Source organism: Pogona vitticeps, chromosome 3, assembly GCF_051106095.1.
Source record: "Pogona vitticeps strain Pit_001003342236 chromosome 3, PviZW2.1, whole genome shotgun sequence".
NCBI lineage: Eukaryota > Metazoa > Chordata > Lepidosauria > Squamata > Agamidae > Pogona > Pogona vitticeps.
The window spans coordinates 229,621,243-229,647,926 of NC_135785.1; the positions used below are offsets into that span (position 1 = coordinate 229,621,243).

At 39.1% G+C, this 26,684-nt stretch overlaps 1 protein-coding gene across 15 annotated transcripts in view; it reads left to right on the forward strand.

Moving 5' to 3' along the window:
* Window positions 1-9,778: 9,778 nt before the first annotated feature.
* Window positions 9,779-26,684, forward strand: part of ABI3BP (ABI family member 3 binding protein) — a 160,973-nt gene continuing 144,067 nt past the window's right edge. For 12 of the 15 annotated variants that reach the window (XM_020785011.3, XM_072993870.2, XM_072993873.2 and 9 more), the window contains exon 1: window positions 9,779-10,352. In XM_020785011.3, coding sequence (XP_020640670.3) covers window positions 10,262-10,352 — 91 coding nt within the window. In that variant the 5' untranslated portion in view covers window positions 9,779-10,261. The remainder of the gene's footprint in view (window positions 10,353-26,684) is intronic. The other 3 variants (XM_078389927.1, XM_078389928.1, XM_078389925.1) reach the window with 2 other exon arrangements.

Genomic DNA, 26,684 nt, shown 5'->3' on the forward strand with positions numbered 1-26,684 from the left:
GACTCTCCTCACAGGAGGCATAGTGGGAAGTAAAACTTCCAAACTGGCTCTGCAGCTAGATATAAAACCACTGAGCTATCCAGCCAGCTATAGCGCAGGAATAAGGTAGTTTAATTGCAGTGATAGAAGTAAAAAGAGTGGAACCCCCTGGAACTGAATTTTGAGATGCCAAGGATGGCTGAGTTGGATGAAATGTTGTTTTTCCACTTGTGGTGGGGTGACAATTCAATATTTAATCCAGGCCTCTCTGTTTGTCCACCTGTTTCGCCCTGTTTGCTGTTTGTTTTTAATAAACGTATTAAGCAATCATAAATTCTTAGAATTTCCATTCCACAGTATTTTTAAATCCAGCTCCTTTAAGGTTGCTTCCTAGAACATCTTGCTGTTTAGTTAGAGCGGTGAATGTCATGCAAGATAAGACAGGTACAAAAACTGGACAGAAAACTATAAAAAGTGTAGGTCTGATAAAACTAATCTGAAAAGAACGACTGTTTTTTTCCTTCATGTGCCACGATGAAAACTGATGTATTATAGTATATCAGGTATCTGGCATATGGAAAGATAACAGATAGTTCCTTATCTTCAAGCAATTATTTGCTTCTTGCAAAATTAAGAGCTGAATTAAGCTGTGGAATGATCAGATACTATGTACTCTACCAAGAGATTAGCATCTCAGAAGTTAAATTAAAAACATGCACCTTAGGCTTTATTACACTGATGTGCCAAGGAATTGTATAAGCATCCTGCAAAAAGTTCTGTTTTGTTTAGGAGATGTTAAAGGAAATGTTTTACACAGTATGTTGTGAGGCAGTGGAATTCATTGCAGAAGGAGGTCATGGCATGCTTTGTTAGATGGGCTGGATACTTTTAATTGTAATATTGGAGCCAAGATTCAACAAACATGTTTTGGAACATAAGAAAATTGCCACGTGGACAAAAGAACTAATATAGACATTTCTCTGATCTGTTTTATGCCTAAAGTAAGTGTCTCTAGCTATTTTTCAGGTAGTAGTTAGGCACAGTATTGTAGAATCATTTTTAAAAGCTGGGCAAAGCATGCTTTAGTATTTTTGATAAGGAGCCAAATAAGCAAAGGGAAAGGTCTCTTAATTTTGCCCTGTGCTTCAGTATAGAAGATATGAGTAGAAGACTTTTTTGTCTTTTACATTGCTATGATATTAGAAACAAAACTTTGTGGGAACACATTGTGTGTGCATCACAAGGAAAAGTGGGAAAGACCTACATATATACAGAATTCTAAAAAATTAAGGAAAAAATTAGTGAACAACAGCATTGTAAAAAAGGTAAATGATGGTGTCATGAGAATATACTGTAAAGGGAATAATATTAGGTAGACTAGTCCCCAAAAACAAGGGGTAGTAATCTTTTGGAATCATCAAGCCAAGAGTGTGAAAGAACATCAGGATCCAATGTTAAGGTACACAGGCAGTCATGGTGTAAAGTGATTCCAACTGGTATTAAAAACAGGATTCAGAATAAGATTTGGTTTATTTGAAATTATTTATCATAAATGCTTCATCCCTTTTTTAATGTTTAGTATCATATCTACTGCCCAGTACCTTTGATAATACCTCATTTCACAATATTTTTGACACTTCCTGGGTGGCTTTTAGGCTGCTTCCAGACAGAGTGAGTAGTCATACATCTACTGGTTTTAAAAAACAAACATGATGCAGCTCTTCTCTCTAGCCTTCAACCATTTTTTTCAGATAAAGAAAAAAGATGGAAGAAATCATGGGAAAATGTGGGAGGGTTTAAAATGGAAGATGATGCCACTGGGCGTCCTGTAAAATTCTGTGAATGAGTTCAGGTGATTGCACAATTAATGTTTTTTTCTGCCAGGACCCTTAGTGTTACCTAACTTTGAAAGAACAGAAGAAGACAATATATAATATCATTGGCCTGTTTTACATTGTTCTACTTATGTAAAACACTTACATTGTTCTGCACCACGAGACTAAGAGCCTCGTGACGCAGTGGTTAAACCGCTGTACTGCAGCCAAAACTGTGCTCACGACGACCTGGGGTTGAATCCCAGGTAGCCGGCTCAAGGTTGACTCAGCCTTCTATCCTTCCGAGGTTGGTAAAATGAGTACCCAGCTCACTTGGGGGAGGGGCAATGTGTAGCCTGCATAATTAACTTGTAAACCGTCCAGAGAGTGCTTGAAGCACTATGGGGTGGTATATAAGCAGCACACTTTGCTTTTGCTTTTTATTCCCTCCCCATTATTTTGTTTATTTGATTTATAGATCACTTATCTCCCCAAATTGGGACCCAGCATGACTTACAACAGAGCAAAAAACAGATACAGAAAACCAGAGTTAAAAAACACGCATAAAACAAATAATAATATTAAAACAGAATGGAATTCAAAGTGATTTTAAGAGCACATCAGGAAAAGCTCCCTCCTGAGCAGCCAGTTCCTTGCTGAACTAAAAAGGTCTTTGCCAGTTGGTAGGAGGGCAGTGAGGAGGGGCCACCATAGCCTTCCTTGTAAAGGCATTCCAGAGTCTTGTGACAGCAGCCAAAAAAGAGCTCTCTCATGTTCCTATAAAACAAGCTGCTGAGGATGGTGGGATGAAAAGAGGGCCTCCCCTCAAATATCTCAAAGTGTGGGCAGGCTATGTGTGAGACATGTTCCTTCAGCTTGCACTCAAGTTGTATAGTATTAATAGCTCATAATAACCAACACACTGAATTCTGCCCAGAAAGCAGGGGAAGCTGTTGCAACAATGTTCTTTATAAGTGGCCCCAGTGAACAATGTGGCCATGGCAGACTTCATAATGTATGTTGCACTTTTGTTAAATGTCCATCTGCCTGCCTTCTGTCTAGGATTTTCAGTACTGACCCTGCCTATCTTCAGCAAAGTAGCTGCATCATATATCTTCAGGTAATGCCATAATCTGTAATAGATTTGGTGCTTTCATTTCTCTCCTGCAACGCTTAGGTGTAATATATAAAATATATCTCCAGTCCATAGTCACATATGGTTTTGATTCCATTTCATAGCTTTAGGAAATCTGAATATGCCAGACACTTGAAAAGCAATGGGTTGTGTGAGGTATATTGCCAGATTATTAATTTGAACTCTTGGTTTGTCTCAAAGCTCCCAAATTTTTGATGTTTTAAAATCAGAACTTGCATACAAGGAAAAATATGGGGCTGGAATAATTTACATTGTTCTGTCCTAGCACAGCAGCACTATAAACACTGGCATCTGAAGAAAGGATCGAGTCTGCCACATTGTTCAACAATTTCCTCTTCTTACCTCAGCTGCAACCACAGCTTTAGGAATGCTTCAACAATCAGGAATATGTTCTTTGGAAGTGTTCATTCATGCAATATGTTCATTACAGTTCTGTTTTCTTTGAATTTAATAGTGCAGTTCTTGGCCGTTTAGGTTTACCAAGTTACAAATGTAAATAGATATTTTGGTGGGAAGTGCATTTAAATGTGAAAGAGAAAAAAGCCGTGTGGCCCTTATCCACAATATGAAGAGAAGGGTGGATGACCACCTTTATTAAATGTGTGTTTATAATATGTATTTAAAGATATTACATATTTTGAGAGGATTTTTTTAAATTCTCAGTTTAATGCTTGGGCTTATTTTTTTATCTATTATCCCAAAACATTTTAAAAGCCGATTATTGTTGAACCAAGATCTAGACTAGACATTAGAGATCCATGCTTGGATTGCTATCTCTTTATGTCTTCTTAAAAATTAGCCATGAAAGTGGAAATATAGCCATCTGGATCATGGTGCCATATAGCAAGAGCTTAATTCCTCTCTCATGTGCCTCCCCTTCTCTTCTCTTCTCTTCTCGTTACTACTTGCACCATTAGAGAAAATGTGTGTGCATATCTGGTTGTGCTGTGGTATGCTGATCATTTTAAAGAAATAATGTCTTTAGATGGTGGAAGCATGGAGAGTTGTTTTAAAAAGGCCTTCCCTAGTAACCATCAACAACCAGAATCTTTTCACTTTTTGTATATCGTTTGCAAAATTTGCTGAAACTGATTGCAGCTAATTGACAGAGCATGTTAATTAACTTCAATTAACTACATGAAGGTACACATATTTTACAGGAATATTAATAGGATTACAGTCAACATATTTTAAAGAAAAACTAATAAGCCTGAGCTCTACAGAAGTTCTGCTTCCGTTACTGCCAGATGTGGCCATGCAATTGCATGGAACAGGAAATAAAAATAACAATAATTCATAGATTCTATAGTGAACATTTTAAAGGATGCTGTTTGTTTTGCTGTACTATGCTTTATTTTGGTTTGGTAGTGGATCAGAGGCTTTTTATGTGGGGATGTTTTTCAACAGATCTTGTTACAGACTTACAGCAAAGATGAGTTCCAATAAATACGTCACAAATTATAGGAATCTCAAGCAATTTAATGTTTACTTAAACCTCAAAAAAAATCCAGCATATGAAATTTATAGCATACATGGAACAGAAACTACAGTCAATTCCTTTTTAGTGGGAAAGTGGCAGCCAGCTGATACGCGTCATGATCAGCAAACACAAAACAAAGAAAAGTATACAGTATTAGGAAACCTTCTGTGTCATTGGAATAGGCCAGTGTCACAGTTTGCATGCATAATAAAAACCATACAGTGGACCCTCGACTTAGAGATGGCTTGACTTACAGACTTTTCGAGTTACAGACTTCTCTGGCAGCAAAATTTAGGTTTGACTTGCAGCCAGAGAATCGACCTACAGACTAGAAAAAAACCAAAATGGAACCAAAATGGAACAAAAATGGCCAGTTACGGAATTAATTGGTTTTCAATGCATTGTAGGTCAATGGAGATTCGACCTACAGACTTTTCGACCTGCAGCCACCGTTCCAGTATGGATTAATTCCATAAGTAGAGGGTCCACTGTAATAGGTGAAACATTCAACACATTTTTAGAAGAGGCAGTCCTTTTGATTCTTAAAACATGTGATTTTTCTCACGTACATATCTTGCATTTGGCATGCATTGTTTTCTCAGTTGTAATTGGCAGGAAAACATGGACTTAATTTACAAGTTTTATTTTATTTGAGATGCATATTTCTGAAGAATTTCCATTAGGGATTAAAATGGGTTAATTGTTGAGAAATAACACAGTCTTTTTTTAAAAAAAATCTAATAAAATGTTGTATACGTGATTAAAATAATTATTTTAGTGGACTGTGTTTCCTGAGGAAAAACTTTAAGCAGTAGATTAACTGTGAGTTAATGCTTCTTAAGCCGAAGGACCTATTATCTTAAGAGAGAGGCTTAAAGGGCAATCCCTTTCATTTTGTTGGTGAGTATAGTTTCCTTTGCAAAGCCAACGATATGGGAAATGTTACTGAGTTAAGGTGTTACACTAATGTTGACTAGAGAGCCAATTGTTGAGTATTTGCTTTATGAATTTATTCAGTGCCTTTAAAAAGAAAATTATTTTACTTTAATTTGTTCAAAAATGATCCAAGAATCCAAGGTACAAATAGCAAGTTTGTTGCAATAACTTGAGGTATGGTACATTTGGGTGTCCATCTGTATCTAGCGCTTACTGTGGAAACACAGGTGGTGTCAGTGGTCCCCACTGCCTACTTCCATCTCAGGCAGATTGCCCAGCTGCGTCCCTATCTTGATGCTGGGTTGCTCACCATTCTGGTCCATGCGCTTGTACTCTCGAGATTAGACTACTGCAATGCACTCTACATGGGTCTGCCTTTGAGATTGATGCGGAAATTACAGATGGTGCAGAACGCAGCAGCCAGACTTCTCACAGGGGTGAGAAAACATCAGCATATCTCCCCCACTCTGGCTGCTCTGTATTGGCTGCCCGTCTGATTCCACATTGATTTTAAAGTATTAACAATGACATATAAAGCCCTAAATGGTTTAGGACCTCAATATCTGGTGGAATGCCTTCTGCCACCTAGATCTACCCGTATTACTCGTTCTAGCCAGGAGGGATGGCTGAGGGGCCTGACACCAAGGGAGGTCAAGAGAGAAAGAACAAGAAACTGTGCCTTCTCAGTGGTGGCCCCTTTTATCTGGAACAATCTGCCCCCAGAAATTTGCTTGGCTCCCTCGCTGGACGTTTTTAAGAGCAAGCTCAAGAGCTGGATCTTTAGGCAGGCCTTCCTTCCTGTCACTGCTTAGTTGACCTTGCCATCTTGTACCATATTATGTTGGTGTTGTTATTTTATATTGCTATTGTTTTATGAATTTGTTGAACTTGTTCTTAGTAGCCCAGAGTAGACTTTTAACTAGATAGGGATATAAATAAATAAATAAATAAATAAATAAATAAATAAATAAATAAATAAATAAATAAATAAATAAATAAATACATACATACATACATACATACATACATACATACATACATACATACATACATACATACATACATACATACATACATACATACATACAACAATGGTATCAGTCTCCATCTTGGGACCTTATTTTACCTCAAATTTTATTATTCCAATATCCTAATATCCCTCAACTAAAGATGGGCATGAACCTCTGTTTGAAGGTTCTCTTCCCCCCCCAGCCAGCTCCCCCACTCACCAGCCCGCTAGTGCTACTCTTCTCCTGCTCTTCACACAATCATCCTGTTCAGCAGAAGCTCATGCTTCCTTTCGCTGATTTCTTATTTCTTTCTTCTCCAGCAGCCACCCAGTCAGACAAGGAGGCTGGGCAGGGATTCTTGCAGTGCACCCTTTGAATAGGCAGCTGCTGGGGAAGGTGGAGGAGAAAAGCATGAGCTGTGGTGACTGGACAATCACTCAAAGAGAAGGAGAAGAGCAGTTGGTGAGTAGGGGACCTGGCCGGGGGGGGGGACACTTGACACCCATGGTGCCACACCAATGAACTGGCATGAGGTTTGTGCTCATCTCTTGTTGTTTAGTTATTAAGTCGTGTCTGACTCTTCATGACCCCATGGACTAGAGCACGCCAGGCCCTCCTGTCTTTCACTGCCTCCTGGAGTAGGGTCAAATTCATCTTGGTAGATTCCATGACACTGTCCAATCATCTCGCCCTCTGTCATCCCCTTCTCCTCTTGCTTTCACACTTTCCCAGCATCTCAGGGTCTTTTCCAGGGAGTCTTCTGTTCTCATGAGATGGCCAAAATTTTGGAGCCTCAGTTTCAGGATCTGCTGTCACCATCTTCAGTTTTCATGGAGCCCAAGAAAGTAAAATCTGTCACTGCCTCCATATCTTCCCATTCTATTTGCCAGGAGGTGATGGGACCAGTGGCCATGACCTTAGAGGTTTTTTTTATGTTGAGCTTTAGACCATTTTTGCGCTCTCCTCTTTAACCCTCCCAAGGGACGTGGTCGTGCTGCAAGGTCAGAAGACCAGACATCGTAAGATTGAATCCACGTGATGGAGTGAGCTTCCGTCACTTGTCCCAGCTAATGCCAACCTAGCAGTTCGAAAGCATGTAAAGTGCTGCCTCGCTTAACGATGTTAATTTGTTCTAATGAAATCACTGTAGAGCGAAAACATCATAAAGCGAAAATAAAAAACCCATTAAAACACATTAAAACTCGGTTAATGCCTTCCAATGGGCTAAAAACTCACTGTCCAGCAAAGATTCTCCATACGGCAGCTATTTTCGGTGTCTGTCTAGCGAGGAATCCGTCCTAGAAAACAGCAGGGGGGGGGCATTTTCTTCAGCCGGTGGCCATTTTGAAATCCAACGATCAGCTGTTCGCTGATCATCGTAATGCAAAAAATTGGTTCCCGAAGCAGGGAACCTATAATCGCACAGCGGATTTTGCCCATAGGAAGCATCGTTTTGCGATCGCAAACAAGGCATTGTTAAGCGGATTCATTGTTATATGGGGCAATCGTAAAGTGAGGCACGACTGTAAAAATGTGAATAAATAGGTACCACCACAGTGGGAAGGTAACAGATTTCCGTGTCTAGTCACACTGGCCATGTGACAACGGAAACTGTCTACAGACAAACCCTGGCTCTATGGCTTGGAAACGGGCATGAGCACCGCACCCTAGACTGGACTAAATGTCAAGGGGAACCTTTACCTTTACCATTATGTTTCACCCTCATTAAGAGGTTCTTTAATTCTTCCTCACTTTCTGCCATAAGAGTGGTATCATCTGCATATTGGAGATAGTTGATATTTCTTCCAGCAATCTTAATTCCAGTTTGGGATTCATCCAATCCTGCCTTTCGCATCATGTATTCTGCATATAAGTTAAATAAGCAGGGAGACAATATACAGTCGTACTGCTTTCCCAATGTTGAACCAATCAATTGTTCCATATCCAGTTCTAATTGTTGCTTCCTGTCCCACATAGAGATTTCTCAGGAAATAGATAAGGTGGTCACTCCCATTTCTTTAAGAACTTGCCATGCAGTGGACCCTCGACTTACAGACGGCTTGACTTACAGACTTTTCTAGTTACAGAATTCTCTGGCCACAGAATTTAGGTTCGACTTGAAGTCGGAGAATCAACCTACAGACCAGGAAAAAAAGTGGAACAAAAACGGCCGGTTATGGGATTAATCGGTTTTAAATGCATTGTAGGTCAATGGAGACTCGACCTACAGACTTTTCGACCTGCAGCCACCGTTCCAATGCGGATTACTTCTGTAAGTAGAGGTTCCACTGTACTTTGATGTGGTCCACACAGTCAAAGGCTTTTGCGTATTCAGTGAAGCAGAAGTAGATGTTTATCTGGAACTCTCTGGCTTTCTCCATAATCCAGTGCATGCCAGCAATTTGGTCTCTAGTTCTTCTGCCCCTTCATAATCCAGCTTGTACTTCTGGGAGTTCTCGATACCAATACTGCTGAAGCCTACCTTGTAGGATTTTGAGCATAACCTTGCTAGCATGTGAAATGAGTGCAATTGTACGGTAGTTAGAGAATTTGGAAGGGGCGGAGGAACTAGAGACCAAATTGCTAATATACGCTGGATTATGGAGAAAGCCAGAGAGTTCCAGAAAAACATCTACTTCTGCTTCATTGACTACGGAAAAGCGTTTGATGTGTGAACCACAGCAAACAAGATCAAGTCCTTAAAGAAATGGGAGTTTCTTTAAGGCTCTTTGTGATCCCATGGATCCCATGGACCAGAGCACGCCACTGCCTCCCGGAGTTGGGTCAAATTCATGTTGGTAGTTTCAATGACACTGTCCATCCATCTCGTCCTCTGTCGTCCCCTTCTCCTCTTGCCTTCACACTTTCCTAACATCAGGGTCTTTTCCAGGGAGTCTCCTCTTCTCATGAGATGGCCAGAATATTGGAGCCTCAGCTTCAGGATATGTCCTTCCAGTGAACACTCAGGGTTCTTTGAGTTGTCATCTGTGAATTCACACAACTCATCCAAACTCTCCTCTGTCTATCATGATACCTCCACTTTGGCTGTGGCATCAGCTAAAGGGAATTGAGGAGCAACTGTTGTGTGGAGAGATATATAAGCTAAGGGTGATGGGTTAAGGTGCTAGAATATTCTTGAGGTTGTCTGCAGAAGCCCCAAGGTACCCATGTGTGTGAATTTCCATATGACCACTCAAAGATCCACAGTTATAGGCAAGTGGCATGTCTCTTTTCTTCATAAAATTATTGAGTTAAGAGATAAAAATAGCTCACAACTCAATGCAGTTACCTGTACTTAAATCTAACTGAAATGAAAGGAGCTTTATTTTGCTGTGTTTTGGATTGTAATCATTGAATCTATTAAACTTGGCTATATAATTTGTGTTTAGCATTAATTACATGAGACATATTTTGTGGATACCGGTTGTTTCCCTGTTTTACCAGTTACACATAATTGCAATTGTTACATATTTGGATCAGTTTCTTCTTCACATCTGATTTCTCTTTTTCCTGTTAACACTATTGGGCATTTTTCTATGTCACTTATGTGTTGCTGTAGCCTATTTCCACTTTGGAGAGATAATTTATTTCTTCCTAGTATTTTTGTATCATATTTTAAAATAAACAATGAATGCAGGTGACTGTATGTAGGTAAACATTCTAAATGTTTTAGAGATAACAAATCTGTTTCATGGAAGAGATTGATGATACCACTTAAATTTTAATTCTCTTCTACTTTCCAGGGAGATGGTGTGATGTCATATTGTCTCCTCCCACAGTGTAAACTGAACTGTCAAACTTTTGCTGCCTCTGTGACAGAGAGAACAGTTCACTTTACTGCAGCTGCATTACCTTGCATGACACTCCTCAGCTTCTTTCACTGTGCATGTTTGAAAACATGATATCAAGGCTGATCTTTCTACTTTTCTTTGGAAATATTTCACTGCTCCTTGGAAATGCTCAGAAACTGCCAAGAGGCAAGTAGTCGTGACATTTTTATGCTTTTCTTTTTTGGGAAATGTTTGGATTAATGAAACATCCTTTCTTTCAGTATGTACCAGTTAATGGCATAAATGTAATGGGGCAAAGCACATATGAGAGATGAGCGGTTTAAAACATTGCATAAACAAAGAATTAAAATAGCCTTTTTGTTGCAGGATTCAAGTGAGATAATACATACTACAAATAAGGGGAAAGAATTTTACTGTTTCTTCAGCATTTACTTCTTATGCCAATGTGTGATTTATCCATTAGGAAATGTAGAGGAGTTTTCTCCAGTTTTTCAAATTACATTTTAATGCTTTAGGATACTATGCTTTTCTTGTTTACTCATCCAGATAGTTGATTAAAATCCATGTTTGCATGACTGTAAAACAACAAGGGCTCACAAACATTTCAGAGAATATACTTTTCTTTAGTGTGAGAAAAAGTGTGCAAAGTCTGGGGTACTTTCCTCTGTTACCTCCAGTCTTTCAATCTGATCTGTGATGTTCTGGCATTTATAAAGTTATCGCTTCAAAAAGTATAGCTGTAAGTTAAAATTAATTCCACAGTTTTGAATCAAGACAAGTAAGTGCTTTGCAGCACCCTGGCACTAAAGGAGTGCTTTACAACCATATGTGTGCTTCACATTCTACTGCTGACTTTGCTCAAGCGTTTTAAAAATACTTATTATGTTTTTTACATGCAAACTGTGTGTCCAGAGTGTTTCTAGCAGGCACCTTATAGAAATGCAGATTTTTTTTCTTTCAGTGTTAAGCTGCTTTAGAGGCATGCTAAGAACATGTCTCTGTGTCATAAGGAGGGTCACACAGACCCCCTTTTGAAGTGTTTTTCTCTCTTTTCCTATAATGTAAATTATGCTCCTCATCCTTTATAATGAAATATATAGAGCAGCTGTGTTGAGCATATTTTCCAGTATTTCTGTGAATTGTATTATTTTCAGATGGGACTGTATAGGCGGCTTGGGATTGGACAGGGACTCCTCCTATCATGGACCATAGGCTTTCTCCCATATTTCAGATTCACATAAATCCATGCACATAATCCAGCAGCTTTAAGTGTCATTACACTCTGTGTTTAAACTGTATAAATTGCCTGTTTTGGGCAACTCATAAATGGGAACAGCAGGGGTGCCTCACCTCAAGAATTTGTGGGGGTGATACCCCTTGTGCTGGTCATGAGCTTCCACTGATTTCTTTGCCTTGGAATATGGACCTTTTCCAAAGCACAAACTTTGCAGATGATTTTGTCTTTATTTTTGTGGTGCAATAGCCATAACTATCCTTTAAGGATAAAATGTTGGCAAGGATAAATGCTTTACATTTTATCCCTTAATCGCTAGGAATATTTCCTGAGCATTGTAAAGCAAAGCCACAAGCCTGCTTTTCAAATTATCTTGCAGCTCAAAAGCCTATGTATTGTCTTTCAATTGGTTTCATATTATTCTTCTATTTGCTTGAATAAACAAAAGCAATTATTTCAGTATACTGTATATTGTTGTAATATGAAAATATTTTATTGGGTTGGACATAGGGCACATTGTGTGTGTGTGTGTGTGCTGATTATGTGAACATATTCTGAATGACTATTGTCTAAAAGCACTGTAGTTTGATGAGAAGTGTGTTAGAAAGATATGGCTTTTTGATCCACTATCTTGTTGGATAGAAAGGTCAGTGAAATGCTTTAATAAATGTTATCTAATCCAATTCAGCATCACATAAAATGATTCCACAGGGACGAATTTCTATTAGATCCTTCTGCCAGATATATTTCTGAGACCAACAATTTCAGTGTTTGAACCTTCTAATTCTTATTATGTTCCTTGAATCCAGTACTCTGTTTTTCTCTCTAGGATGTGAAATCTTATTCCTGGCCTTATGTCATGAAAGTGGATTTCCTTTCCCTGGTATAAGTAAGGGAAGAAAAATTGCTTCCTCCAACTCTGGGAAAGAAAGCCAATAGGATTTTGGATGCCAATTACTCATGGAGCTGTTCATACAAATAAGCTATTCTTGAAGCATCACACATTAAGGCTTTGTATTTTTGAGGTGCTGCCACTTCCACAGGCACCTGACTGGATATCATGATGGGAAACATCTGTTTTCAATGTCAGTTTTGGAATTGTCAGCAGGGAAAATACTACTTTCTGTAGGAGTTCTTGGAAGGTTGATTTGATAGTTAGAGAAGTGCAGTGGAAAGAAAATTAATGAATACAGTCAAGTCATTATATGCAAAACAAATTATGGAAAAACAAATTTCATGACTGCAAAAGCAGGTGTGCAAAAGTTGGAACATTATTTTTGCATGTGAGTTATTTTGATAGCCTATTTTAGTACCATATTTATGGTTTGTGACATTATTTGTAATTGGAAGACATTTTGATTAGTCCCCCTTTTTTCCCAATTTCATTTTAAATGTAAGGACATTGTTAAAGCTTCTTTTGTTTTATCCTGTGTGCTGAAGTGTAAAATACTCCTATTAAATAAGTGATTTGTCATTTTGTGGAATTTAAGTATTATTTTATACATAGGATTTTCAACTGAACTTTTGTTTAATTAAATTGTTTATGGCTTTCTTGGGCACAAAGGCTCTATCAGTAGCCAGATAACATGATTCCTAAAGTGAATTCTTGGAGAATTTTGATTTTCCAGCATTAAGCAATTAGATGTGTTTTCAAGTGAAAAGTGGTTCTCACGTTAGTTACCTGTATGATCACCCATGGTATGCTGTCAGAATGGCAAACATGGCAGTGCATTCATGGGTACAATAGCACCTAGTTTTCATTCAACTGTGCCATTTTATACCCCTACCACTATTTTTTAAAATAACCATATCTTTCTTGTTTGTTTTCTCTTTTTTTCCTTGATTGTACTCATGTCTCAAAAAATACACACATGAAATCATGCTGATGTGCATACGTATTTCCCAATAGAAAACCTAATTTAGCACCATCAAAATTAACAGTTGGAATCCTGTTTGTCAAGACATCATCTGATATTATGCTGTCATGAACATGTCACGTGTTCCATCCCAGCAATTGCGTGATCGGTCGTGTAGTTCCCATTTGAACAAATTACATAATGTACTGGCAGAAGTGCTTCATGGATAGGACTTCTGCTGTGGTGGAATTGTAGCTGCAATATTGAGTTACACTTGCGTAGCTGCACAACAGGATTTCAGTCAATGGGAATGAATCAACTACATGAACATTTGAATGAGTATGAAAAAGAATGTAATGTTGTTTAGTCGTTTAGTCGTGTCCGACTCTTCGTGACCCCATGGACCAGAGCATGCCAGGCCTTCCTGTCTTCCACTGCCTCCCAGAGAATGAACCAAAGCAAAACAAGGTGTCTCAGAGTGTGAGAGGAGGGAGTGTATAACAGTGCTATCAACAAGCACCAGCCAACTATCACGAGTAATCAGGGCTATTTTTTAAAAATGCAGGTGGGGAGAAAATGGCACTTTCTCAGTGATAGCAGTTTGTAGGGTGAATACAGGGAAACTACAATTCCTTGCAACAAATGTGCTATGGGAAAAAATACATTTCCACTTCCATCCAAAACAGAAAAAGCACATGGCATTGGGCATCATCCACATCTTCTCCAGCATTTTTGTTCACTGGTGGTACTCGTGTCTCAAAAATGTACACATGAAATCACTCTACTGTGCATAAATATTTCTCTATGGCAATGCTAACCTTGGACCGTCAAAGTCGATGGCTGAAATCCTGTTCATCAAGTCATTATGTAACATTTGATGTATAGGCAAACTGCGCTTGCCATATCAGCCTCTCACCACATGTGTGAATGCCCTAATGCCCCATAGACACACAAACTATGTCTATGTTGCTGTGTTGATTGTGAAAACAGTTTGACTGCTCCTTAATTTCTCAGAAAGCACATGAGAGTACACAGATAAAAGAAAAAGCAAGTTCAGGGCTTGTTTACAGTAAAGTAATAGTTTAGAATATGTGTTGGTGTAAGTGAAATCAAGTTAAACCAACTTCAAGTCACATAGCAGTCACGTGGTGTTTGAATCACAGTTTGCATTCCCTTGGAACAAATGTTTAATCCAGTGTTTCTGAAGGAACACCCTTGACAGATGCATGCGCTCTCTCTCTCCAACCCAAGGCTGGAATTCAGAGAGGAAGGCATGTGTGTGTGTGTATGTTTGTATCCTCCATGTGAGTGTGCCTGGAGGAAGTACAATAGGAAACAGCCAAGCAAGCCAGTGTTATAAAAGCCTTTGCATGCACAGTGGTGCTTGGTGAATGCTGACATGCGCAAGGGAGCCTGGGAAGCAACAGGAGAGTGACACATACACCGCAAACACACAACAAAACACAGCTGGGATGAAGGAGGAGACACAGGCTAAAACTGGCTGGAGAGGGGGAAAGAAAGGTGGCATTTTGCCTGCCTGCTTACCTGCCTGATTTTGGGTTGTGCACACTGGCTCAATGAAGAGATGCCTCCTTGGGCTGAACTTGCCTTACCCGTTCCCCGACCTCCCACCCTAGAACTGGAAGAAGATTTGGGCGAGTGAGTGAGCAAGCTGCAGGGGGCTCCTGCAAGCTGCTTGGCAGCTGGGCTTCTCCCCCATCCCATGCTTTTAACACAACAACAGCAGGGGCAAGTGGCTATGAGAGTCAGCCAGAGGGAGGGCCATTTAAAAATTAACACAGACAGAGGTGTTCATATATGTACAATTGATTTAAATGAATTGATTCCACATCCACATTAAAATAAATGGACCTCTGGCAAGAAGTATAAAAACTTGCAGCCACTTCAAAAAACTAGAGTCCCCATCAAATTAATCCATGTGTATACATGTGTCATTTATTCACCCATTTTTACAGTGATTTAAGGCAGGCTAAACTTTATTTACTGAGCCCCCTTCGCTTGTCCCAGCTGCTGCCAACCTAGCAGTTCAAAAGGATGTAAAAATGCGAGTAGATAAATAGGTACCACAACAGTGGGAAGGTAATGGCATTGCATGTCTAAGTCGCACTGGCCATGTGACCACGGAAGATTGTCTTTGGACAAACACTAGCTCTATGGGTTGGAAACGGAGATGAGCACCGCCCCCTAGAGTCGGACACGACTGGACAAATTGTCAAGGGGAACCTTTACCTAAACTTTATTTCAATAGGGTTTTTAAAAGTAATGCAATTAACCCCTTAGCTGCTTCCTAGAAGTAATGGTAGATATGTCATAGTACGTTGCCTGAGAAATAAAGCAAAAAGCAAAGCGTGCTGCTTATATACCGCCCCATAGCACTTCAAGCACTCTCTGGGCAGTTTACAAGTTAATTATGCAGGCTACACATTAAAATAAGGTGGTTTCCATTAAAAAAACAAAATGGGCATAACAATCAGCAAAAGCTACAATGCCATCATTAGCATTACCTTTTCAGCTTTGTCAGTTTTGACTGAACTTTGGTTACTTGCAGATGAATGTGCGTGTGTGGTGCTCATAATGTCTGGATGTTTGAAACAGCAACAGAACTCTGTTCAAGTTCTGTGGCAGGCACGCAACTGTGCACATTGATCTTATAGCCTTCCTTATTGTGAAAGACTAAAATGTGTTTTTCATTCATCTTTTGGCTTTAGAACACATTTTTTAAAAATCAATGTAGAGATTACCAAAATATATAATTTAAACTAATTAAAAGTTCCCTTCCCCTCCTTTCAGGATCCAAGGCTCCCTAGGACTCCATTTTCCCCTGGGGAAGACTTTGGGAGCTTCAGGATAGCAGGGAGGGAGCCTTTCTCAAAGTTGCTGTGGGATTGGGAATGCTGGCAGTGATCTAACAGTGATTTTTTTTTTACTATTAAAAGTAAAGATGGGGTGTTTCCACACCCCATCCCAAGGTTCCCAAAGGCTTCCTCAGGGCAAAACAAATCCCTAGGAAGCCTTGGAACCTGAAAAGAAGCTTTCAATTTAAATTCTTCTGGTGCTGGTTTATGTGGTGTCACTTTATTTCAACAGGATTTTGCCCGTAGTGTTCAGTGTGGTTTACTCTGTATTAATCATTCCAGAGCGCAGCACATGTAATAATGCACTCAAGTTACAGGAAGCCAGATATTGGTTGAATATATCAGGAAAAATTTCCTCACTGTTCAAGTTCTATGACAATGGAACAAATTATCTCAGGAGGTGGTGACTTCAACACTGAAGGCATTCAAGAGAAAGTTGGAGAGTTATCTGTCAGATTTGGATCCCTGCACTGAGTAGGGAGTTGGGTTCAATAGTATTATTGACCTCTTCCAATTCCATGATTCTATGTTTCTATTTGACTTGAGCTATATGTAGCAATATAAACACTCAGTAACAAATGCAGCCTTTTACATGTTTCCCTATTACCTAATTAGTTTATATGACCACCAACAAATACACTATCCTTTCTGTTCCATTAAGGGTTTATTAAACATAGTGTGGAGTTTACCCCTTTGTAACATCAAGGAGAAATGACTATGGATTCCCTCTTTGCCTGTTTCTTCATCAGAGTCACCTTGACTTTTAGTGAACTGTGAAAATACCCACAGTTGCCCCTCTAAGTGAATGAAATCTTACAAACTATTATCTTGATCCTGAGATAAAACGATCTTCACTGTTCAATGTACATATCTTCAGAAATATATTATCAAAGAGACTATCATTGATAGTGTCATTACTTCATATAACAACAGCAACAAAAAGCCCAGTTACATTTGAACTTGAATGGCATGACATTATGTTCAGTGTTGAACGGGATGTGCCATTTGTTTAACACCTTGCAAAACGTAGGCAATAGTGCCGGCTGTGTTTATGTTCACCTGACTGCCAGCATTGCATTCATGACCACCAGTAATATATTCCTGAAAGTGCTATTCTCTCAGCATTCACACTTATCTCACCACTAGCAGTGCTGGTGCTATCATACTTGCCTCACGTTACTAGCTGATATTTCAAGTATAACTGAAAAAGAGCTGGGCAACTAATGCCACTTATCGTGGTGGGGTTATATGTTGATTTTCTTGATGACTGAAGGGGGAAACTGTACTGTTCCCAGAAAGCAAAAACTGTAAAATTGTTTTTCATTCCTTAAATGAAAAAGCATCTGCACAAACCAAATTAAAATTTCCTGCTAAAAACTGTACCACTGTTGAGAAGGGGGTGGATTGACCTGCTGTTCAGTTAGTGTGGAACCACGTGATACTTCCAGTCTAATCATTATATACTCCTTATGATTGGTTATTTAGCACCATACATTGGAAATGCCACATTAATATTCTCCTTTTCACTTTCTTTTAGAGCCCAACTACATTGATTTTTTTTTTTTAAAGGTGGGAAATATTACATAGAGATGGGGATGACACCATTTTGGCAAGTTGTCCTGCTTCGTGAGTCGTCAAAAGTTGACTCACAAAGCACGAAGTTGCCCCCATGAAGCAACAAATAAGGAAGTTATTCATCAATTCATGGGGGGGATTGAAAAACACCCCCACCCCCACTGCCACCGCCCCACCACCACCGACACCGACACCCTCTTACCGTAATCGCTGCCACCGAGGTCTTCATCTGGCCTCCACAAAGATGGTGGCTGCGGTTTCATTTAGGGTAGGGAATCCGCATCCACCATCTTTGCAAAGGACAGCCGGTCTCCCTTTTTACAAGCCATGACTGCAGAGACCAGATGGAGACCTGAGCAGCAGGGGCGATTACAGTAAGGGGGTGTCAGCAGGCGTGGGGGGCTAAGGTAGGGAGAGGAAGGTGGTGGGGGTAGACTGTGGGGGTTGGTGCCTGCCTATTCTCCTGCCGATCAGCTGATCGGTGGCTGGTAGGCAGAATTTTTTTAAAAAAAAAAAATTACAAAGGACGAATAAAAATGGGGAAATGGTCTATCTGTATTCGTCGGGACTTAAAATCTGACAAATACAGATCAACAAATATTTAACCAATTGCCTATTTTCGTCAAAAAAACTGATCCGTTTTAATATTCATCTCCATCTCTAATATTACATGTTTGAGTCAGGTTGATACACATTTTTTCCTGATGATCACATGATGCAACCAGAAATGCAAATAAACCCAGAGTCCCACAGCCCCAATTCATAGTTTTCTTTCACACCACAACCCCTTCTCCTTTTTACAAGTGGAATCCTTTCACTTTGGTTCAAAGAATGTGATCACTTTGAACAGATGGAAAAAAATGAAACACCAACCAGCACATGCACACAAACACACATACACGAGCAAAGCAGCCCTCTGGCAGAACATGTTCCACTCTCTTCTTGCCTCAGGAGAAAGGACTAGGAGGCATATCCACACAAGCAGCACCAGGACTCATCTCTCTCTGCAAAGTGTCTCTCCCAAGACTCTTCTTCTTTTTAAATAACTCTTCCTCAGCACAGCTTCTGTTTATTTATTTTTTTACAACTTAATTTGTTCTACTGCCATCAAGATAAGGTGAGGAAATGAGTGAATGAAGAAAGAACCAAGCACTTATTTCATCATAAGGCAACTATTTTGAACCATACCATCCACAGGTGCTTCAAATTAAACTGCAGATAGAAGGGATTTTTCTCCTCAGTCTGTGTGATCACTTAAATCAAAGAAAACCAAATGCCTTCACAGCGAGAGAATTTTTATTTCCCTTGCTGTGTAGACACACACTTTTTTCTGAATTCTACTGCTATCCCCCCTTTCTTCTTTGTGTCAGAAGTAGAAATGGGTACAGACTACTAGTCTAGTGGTCATGCTGGCTCATATTTCAGATGAATATGTTTTTGGCACTTCCCAGCCCTTCTCCCTCTTGTGGGCATCCTCTCAGAGGCAGCACCCAGAGGAAGATGGTAAGGAAGATGGTAGTCGGTGCCTACCAGAGGATGTGCGGCTAGGAAATGCTGTTTGTCCAAAGGATTTACCTGCACAAACTGCCAAAATGATGGTTCAGGCCCATCTCTAGTCAGAAACAAGGCCCATACTGTGCCACTCATTTTACACCCTTTCTTGCTCCTTTCTCTTTATGAGATACCTTTCATTTACCATTCAGTTTCTTGTATTTTTCTCGATAATGTTCTGTTTATATGCCCTGATTTTGTAGCCCCACCCCTCTTGAGTACTTTAGGAAAAAGGAACTGTATTGTTTATACTAAGCAGTACAGTACTGTACAAATATACAAGCTTTGCTCCATTTGGTTTTTGGTTAGCTGTACCAAGCTAGTAATGACTTGTTAGGCAGAATTGTGCGATAATTACAATGGGAAATAGTTTCCTCAGTACATAGCATTTTATTTAATTTTACCTAAATATTTATTTTATAGAAAGCTTATCTTCTGAATTAGAAATATGGTCTGCCATAAATAGGTTTGTAAAATAATACTTTGTTTTTTGTTGTTTTCTTAAGGCATCAATTCTGTTGTAAAGCCTTAAAACTCTCCTAGGTGGCAAAGCTATCAACAGCAATCCAGAAATGGTGCCAGACAAAAAGAGCAATCTGATTATGGGGCCAAAGTGCAACAGAAAAACGTTTGTTATTATATATTCTTCTATATACAAAAACATGACCATAAGCAATTGATATAAAAAGAAATGTTCAGGTTTCTCCACCGTGCTTCATATGCTTGTTAATCCTCAGGCTATTCTTACAAAGAAGCCACCTGGAACTCATGCAACATTAACTCACCTTGCTTAGAATGTGTCTTCTCTATGACAAAATGATCCAGCAAAATATATCAGATGACAGATTGAGCTTTATCTGACAAAAACAATTATGCATTCAAGGCCATATGAATTTGTCTCATATACCATTGTCTCATATACCAAGTTACATGTCTCAGCTTGGTAAATTTTGCAAAATAAACAGTACATAGCTACAAAGAGAGAGAGAGAGATCAGGTAACAGCGAGACTAAAAAAGTTGCATTGTAGAATACATTTTATGTATTGTAGTGCAGTGGTCTCCAACCTTGGGCTTCCAGATGTTATTGTACTACGATTCCCAGAAGCCTTCACCACCACCTCTGCTGGCTAGGATTTCTGGGAGGCGAAGTCTAAGAACATCTGGAGGCCCAAGGTTGGAGACCACTGTTGTAGTGCACAACAGACTTGTACATTTTATTCCTAGGCATTGTTCTTCAATGCTGGTAAAGAAAGTATGATGTCTTTATTTTTCTGGCATTTCATTATAAATTTATGGGTATTCCTTCCCTTTGTATTGTGGATGGATTGTGAAGAGGCCAGGATGCTATCTTAAAGTGCACTGAAAATTAGTCATGTTAGAACTGGAACTCAGGCAACAAAATGTAGGTCAACTTTTTCTTAACTTTCCCAAGTGAATATAACCAGCCAGCATTTTAGAATTAACAACAGATGACCAGCTATTTCATTATCTTTTCTTTCATGTTTTTCTTGTTGTTTCATATCCATTTTGAAGGGTAATGTGAAATAATATAAAAAAGTAAAATGTGCTGCTTATATGCCACCCCATAGCACTTAAAACATTTTCTGGACAGTTTACAAGTTGATTATGCAGGTATTCATGTGGGTACAAATACTGATGGAAATCTACATTAGACATAATTTTTGATCCTTCCATATCTTGTCTGTATAAATAACAAACATTTTTCATCGATGGCTGACATAGACTCTTCCACCTAATATATATGCATTCAGAATACAGTTTTATAAAAAGATATAAATACACAAAAACAACCATGTGCATAGATGGTTCTTCACAGAAGACTTCATTTGAGAATTCCGGAACAGTGGAATTCCTAAATGTGCAAAGTACCTTTTGAGCACACCTTTGCTGTACAAGTGTATTTATAATAAGGATGTATGTGATTCCTAACTCTGACTCACAGCATAATTAATTTTGGTTAAACTGAAGGAATCACATTAATGGTAAGATATGGTCATATAATTAAGAAGGAATTAGAAGATGGATTCCTTACTGAAATAATGGTATCCTATATTATCCAATTCAACATTTTTATTGGGGCATTCAGAGTGTGTTAGGAAATTTTCCTGACACATAGTCTTTCCTACTGTAAATGCTGTGGCAAAGTTGTTTCACTGTTGCAGACAAATGCAGTCCTTGTGCCAGTCTCCAAACTTGGAAGGCACACCTTCCTCTGACTTCTTGCCAGCCTCCTATTCATTACAAATCACTAGCTATTTGTGTGGTTAGCTTTAATCAATTCTACATTTATCATCTGTATTGCATTAGGTGACACTTGTCCTTAACCTCAACATGTGTTTTCCTTTATTTTTGTCAAACAATTCAAGCAATGGTAATTTATTATTGTATATTCTATGACAGCTGCATTGCTTTTGAGTTTCTTTCTTTTTGATTAAAATGTCCAGAGCTTATTTTTACATTTCACTTTCTTTTTTTTTCTTTTTTTGTTAAAAGTGTTTTAAGTTTATTTTTACATCTGTATAAAAAAAGTGGCTGTAAGCCAGATATTATCCTATCAAGCAATAGAATAACAATTGCTTTCTTAACATAAACCATATTGCTAACTTTTGGAGCATAGCAACTCAGACGAAAAATACAGAAGCTACCTTATATATCAAGCTTTGATATAAGGAGAGGCAAGTGCAGATGTATCTCAGTACTATCTACACCAGATGTAGGCAGTCCATGTCCATGAGCCACACATGGTTACTATTTATTTTTGCTTCTTTTGAGTGTCCAGTGATCTTATACCAATAATTTGCCACCAAAATTTGGTACGCTGTGATTTTGTACACTTTTTGAGGGTCAATGTATATTAATATTGAAATGTAGATAATGCTGAAGTCATTTTACACCCATTTTTATTGGAATATAAGCACTGTTATTCTGACCAAGGAATAAAGATAGTCCTGTAAGTTTTAGAGTAGTCACATGACAATGAAGGGATGATTTAACACCCTTTATGCACTTGCGGGTTAAACCATAGAAGCCTCTGTGCTGCAAGGTCAGAAGACCAGCCGTCGTAAGATCCACACGACGGAGTGAGCTCCTGTTGCTTTTCCCAGCTCCTGCCATCCTAGCAGTTCAAAAGCATGTAAAAATGTGAGTAGATAAATAGGTACCACCACGGTGGGAAGGTAATAGTGTTCCATGTCTAGTCACGCTGGCCACGTGACCATGGAAACTGTCTACAGACAAACGCTGGCTCTATGGCTTGGAAATGGGGATGAGCACCACACCCTAGAGTCGGACACGACTGGGGAACCTTTACCTTAACCTATGTGCACGATATATATTTATTGTAACTTGCTGGACAGAATTCTATTGCTGTTCACATAACATTTATTTAACCTGCCCTGCTAATTGCCGCTATTTAACCAGGTGCTGGAGTGCATCTTGGTTGCCTGGTCATATGCCCAATTGTGCAACCAAAATATGCCTCTGAATCTTATTGGTTAGCCCCAGTTAACTGCATCAAGTTACATAAACCTTAAACAAACACTGGTAGGATTCTCGCTGTCTTGTGACTGAATGCTGGACTTGTGAAATGACCAAGAGTAGGGGCAGGAATCTTTTCCAGAAAGTTTTCAGTATGTGAGTATTAAACTACCCACTCATGTACAATTATTTCAAAGTGCCCTAAGCTTACTTAGGTACAGTACTTAAAAGCACTGAAGAGTAATTCTAGATCAAACTAAAGGTTCATTTCATGTAGCATCCTACTTGTCACAGTGGCCAGCTCAGAACTTGAAGATTTTTTTAAGGGCAAAATTTGGATTTTGGTACAAATAAGAATTGTTGCAGCAAATCTGACATTAGAGAGGAAAGCAGAATTCTCCTCTGATGAGCGGACCTCAGGAGTCTGAGGAAATACTAGGAGGAAACATTCAGATTTCCTTAATGTTTACATGTATTTGTAAAGGAGAAAGTGGTCCTTGAATCGGTCTGGTAACAAACACGAAGTCACTTACAGACACGAATACCTTTCAGTGGCTCCACTTGCAATTACTTCCTGTCCTTGTTTTATATTGAAGATTTTTTCTTCATTTACACACTGGGGCACAACTACGCTAATGAACTGAAATGGAAGCTGTTTTGAGGCTTTTTTGAAATGATATAACATCACATAGTTTTTGTATTAGTATGTGCATCCTCATAGAAACGGCACCTTCCATCTCTTGTCTCTACAGTGTAAGTAGACGGGGAGCGGAAGTGTTTCCCAGCCTTCCACTTGGTGAAAGTTTCTCTCAGGCCAGGCAGTTTTGCTGGGAAGAGAGTGAGTTTCAACGATTGAATGTATTATCCCTGCAAGAATTCATTCTAGCCAGTAGATAGTTACGAAGACTGCAGGCTGAGCAAGCTAAAAAAACTCACCCTTGGGTCTTTAGACCAGTTTCTCAACTGCATCATGCCATCAAGGCAGGACCACCTTATAAGGTGAGTAGAAGTAGATGGCAGAGAAGGGAGGAGGCAGAGCAGATAGAACTTCTTGCCATTGATAGACTCATTGCAGTGTCACTCATACTACTTTAGTTGTTATAGGACAAACTTTTGCTCCTCTGCAGCCTCTTGATATCAAACTGTCAAGTCAGCTTTTGTAGCACTACTATTTATGTAAAACAGCAGAGATTATAAAAAGACAGCAAGTCAGTGCTGAAGCTGCTCTTAATATAAACATTTGGCACGGAATATGGAAAAAGGCAACTAGTCATCACTGAGCTTAGAAGAGGCCTCTTTTAAATTGTATTTAATGTATTATATTATTCACATTGTTGTTTCTACACAAAACTACACATTTTAAAAAATCAGATGAAATAGTGGTTAGTGCCCAAACACAAACAAGAAAAACTAAGAATTCTCAAAAATATTTTTCCCCTCAAACTTTTTTACATCTGTTTTGGCAAGGTTAATCTATTATTTCATTTTGAATAAATATAAAAGGAAACTAGCTAGAAGCAAGACCAACCCTAGCACATCTAATAATTTTGGCTTTCACTAGATAAAGATCTAAACATACATTCATCAGCAGTCTAAAAATTGGTTGCCCGTTGCCCGTGGGTGATATCAACATAACCTGCTATGAAATACTCACAAGCATTTGAAAATCAATGAGGGACAGGGTTGCAGATCTCAAGGTGCACCTGAAATCTCAGGTGGAGAGACAAATATGAGGCTGAGCAGTGCTGAAGGATGAGATAGGGCCAATCCACGCTAGCATATAGATTTGATAAATAGATTGCTGAAGGCACACTTTGAACTTAAAAAAAAACCTCACCTGGAAGTGTTTCTATTTAGAATGATCCATCCTTTAAAAGCTATCACACTCCTTTCTGGTGCAGCAGTAGGGCATGCAATCTTTTTGGCACACTCAGTTTAGCCAGGAGATAGCATCCTCCAGCAGCTGCAACATCTGAGGGAGAGTGTGAGAGATAAAGAGGAGGGAGGACAAGGGAAGGGAAGCAGAGAATGGGGAAGGAAGAAAATGGAATAACACTGACAGGAGAGAGTGATGCAAAAAAAATAACAATAATTCACTTCCCCTGACTCTCCACAGATTATCAAGGAAAGTGCTTAATTTACGGCTGACTGGGGTATATGGGGTTGTTTGCTATTCAGATGAGGGTGAACATGTCAAAATAACACATTGTTCTTCCCCCAGTCCCCAAATCTCAACAGATCCTTTGTAGCCTGACCCTTCCACACCCAAAAAGGGCTATCTGGACAGGCCCATACTCTGGTTTTGTTTGTTTATTTGTTTGTTTTTTGGTTCATTTCTTTGTGAAATTACTTTATACCCTGGGCAGAGCCCTGCCAGATGATGGCAGCGCTCTCTGATTGAAAGAGATGTGCGTGCATGTGTGTTGTTCTAAACAGCATTGATGAACTCTTGTGCTTGCACCAATCCCCTTTCTCCCGCAGTCCCTGCACCTCCATTCTGGCTTTTTTGTGTGCCAGCATTGGATCCATTGTCCCACTGGAGGAAACTTGCAAGAGGACTCCTTGCATTGTTGCTCATGAATCTTCTGATAGATCTGGGGGTCTGCCTCTTGAAGATCACATAGGTCCACACACTGGGCTTAGGATTTGCCCCTTCCTCCACTCATGGCACAGTGGTTAAACTGCTGTACTGCAGCCAAAACTGTGCTCATGACCCAGGGTTCAATCCCAGGCAGACAGCTCAAGGTTGACTCAGCCTTCTATCCTTCCGAGGTGAAATAAGTACCCAGCTCGCTTGGGAGGTCAATGTGTAGCCTGCATAATTAACTTGTAAACTGTCCAAAGAGTGCTTTAAGCACTATGGCGCACTATATAAGCAGCACACTTTGCTTTTGCTTTGCTCTGAGAAGATGGTTGAGTGCAGCTACTGTGAAGAAGGAAGCAAGGGAGGAAAAGGAAAAACTGTATTTTCAGTCTGACCTAATTAGGAACCTGTGGGCATAGAGACCAAGTTTACGTAATATTGTAAACTTAGAGCAAATCCTTGCCCTCTATGACCAAACAATTTTTACATTTATGTGTGCTTTATCTCTCCTTTATCTGAATTACAGAAAATTATCATCCCATGAAAAAGTCATGGCCTGGAGATTGTATTGTACTGTTTAAGCAAGCATGCATATCTTTTTTTGTATTTTTAGTCTGCTCAATAACAGGGCTGATTATATAATATTTTAAAAACAAAAATTACAATCAGCACACATGATAAAAACAAAAGCTGCATTAAAAATACAACTACTGAAACACTACGGGCACTTATAAAACCTAACTATCAGATCTATTTGTTTGTTTGTTTGTTTATTTATATATCATATTTCACCAAGTGCAGGACCTTACAGATTCAGCTAACACTATAATAAGTTATAACAGTAAAGCAGAATCAAATACACTACTATATTGAAAATAATTGTGAGACTGTCAGCATGAATAAAACTTTGATTGCCTCCAGGAAGTAGTTGGTAAGTGAAGTACATGTTAAACAAAATAGAAGCCACTAAGGTGCCCTGCATTGTCATTGGAAACTTCATTATTTTGTAAAAGAGTTGATGTTACCTTCATTATTTTATAATCCTTGGTTAGATTATTCAGTTTTACAGTGATACTTGATGATGAATAGTGTGACAGGTGGAGAAGAGAAAAACAGCTACTGCTGTGATCTTCCTTGTTTGAAAGTTATGTTGTGTTTACATGCAATATTTGTGCTATACATTTTTCCTAGCTCTAAAAACAGACAGTTGTGGGATGTGGAATGGTTCCACTACCTCCATCAAATGAATAAGAATCATTCTGTCAGGGACCTTATAGAAATGACAAAGCAGCTGCTTGTTTCTTTCAAGTTTCTGATTTCCAACAGAGATGTTCAGATCTGAC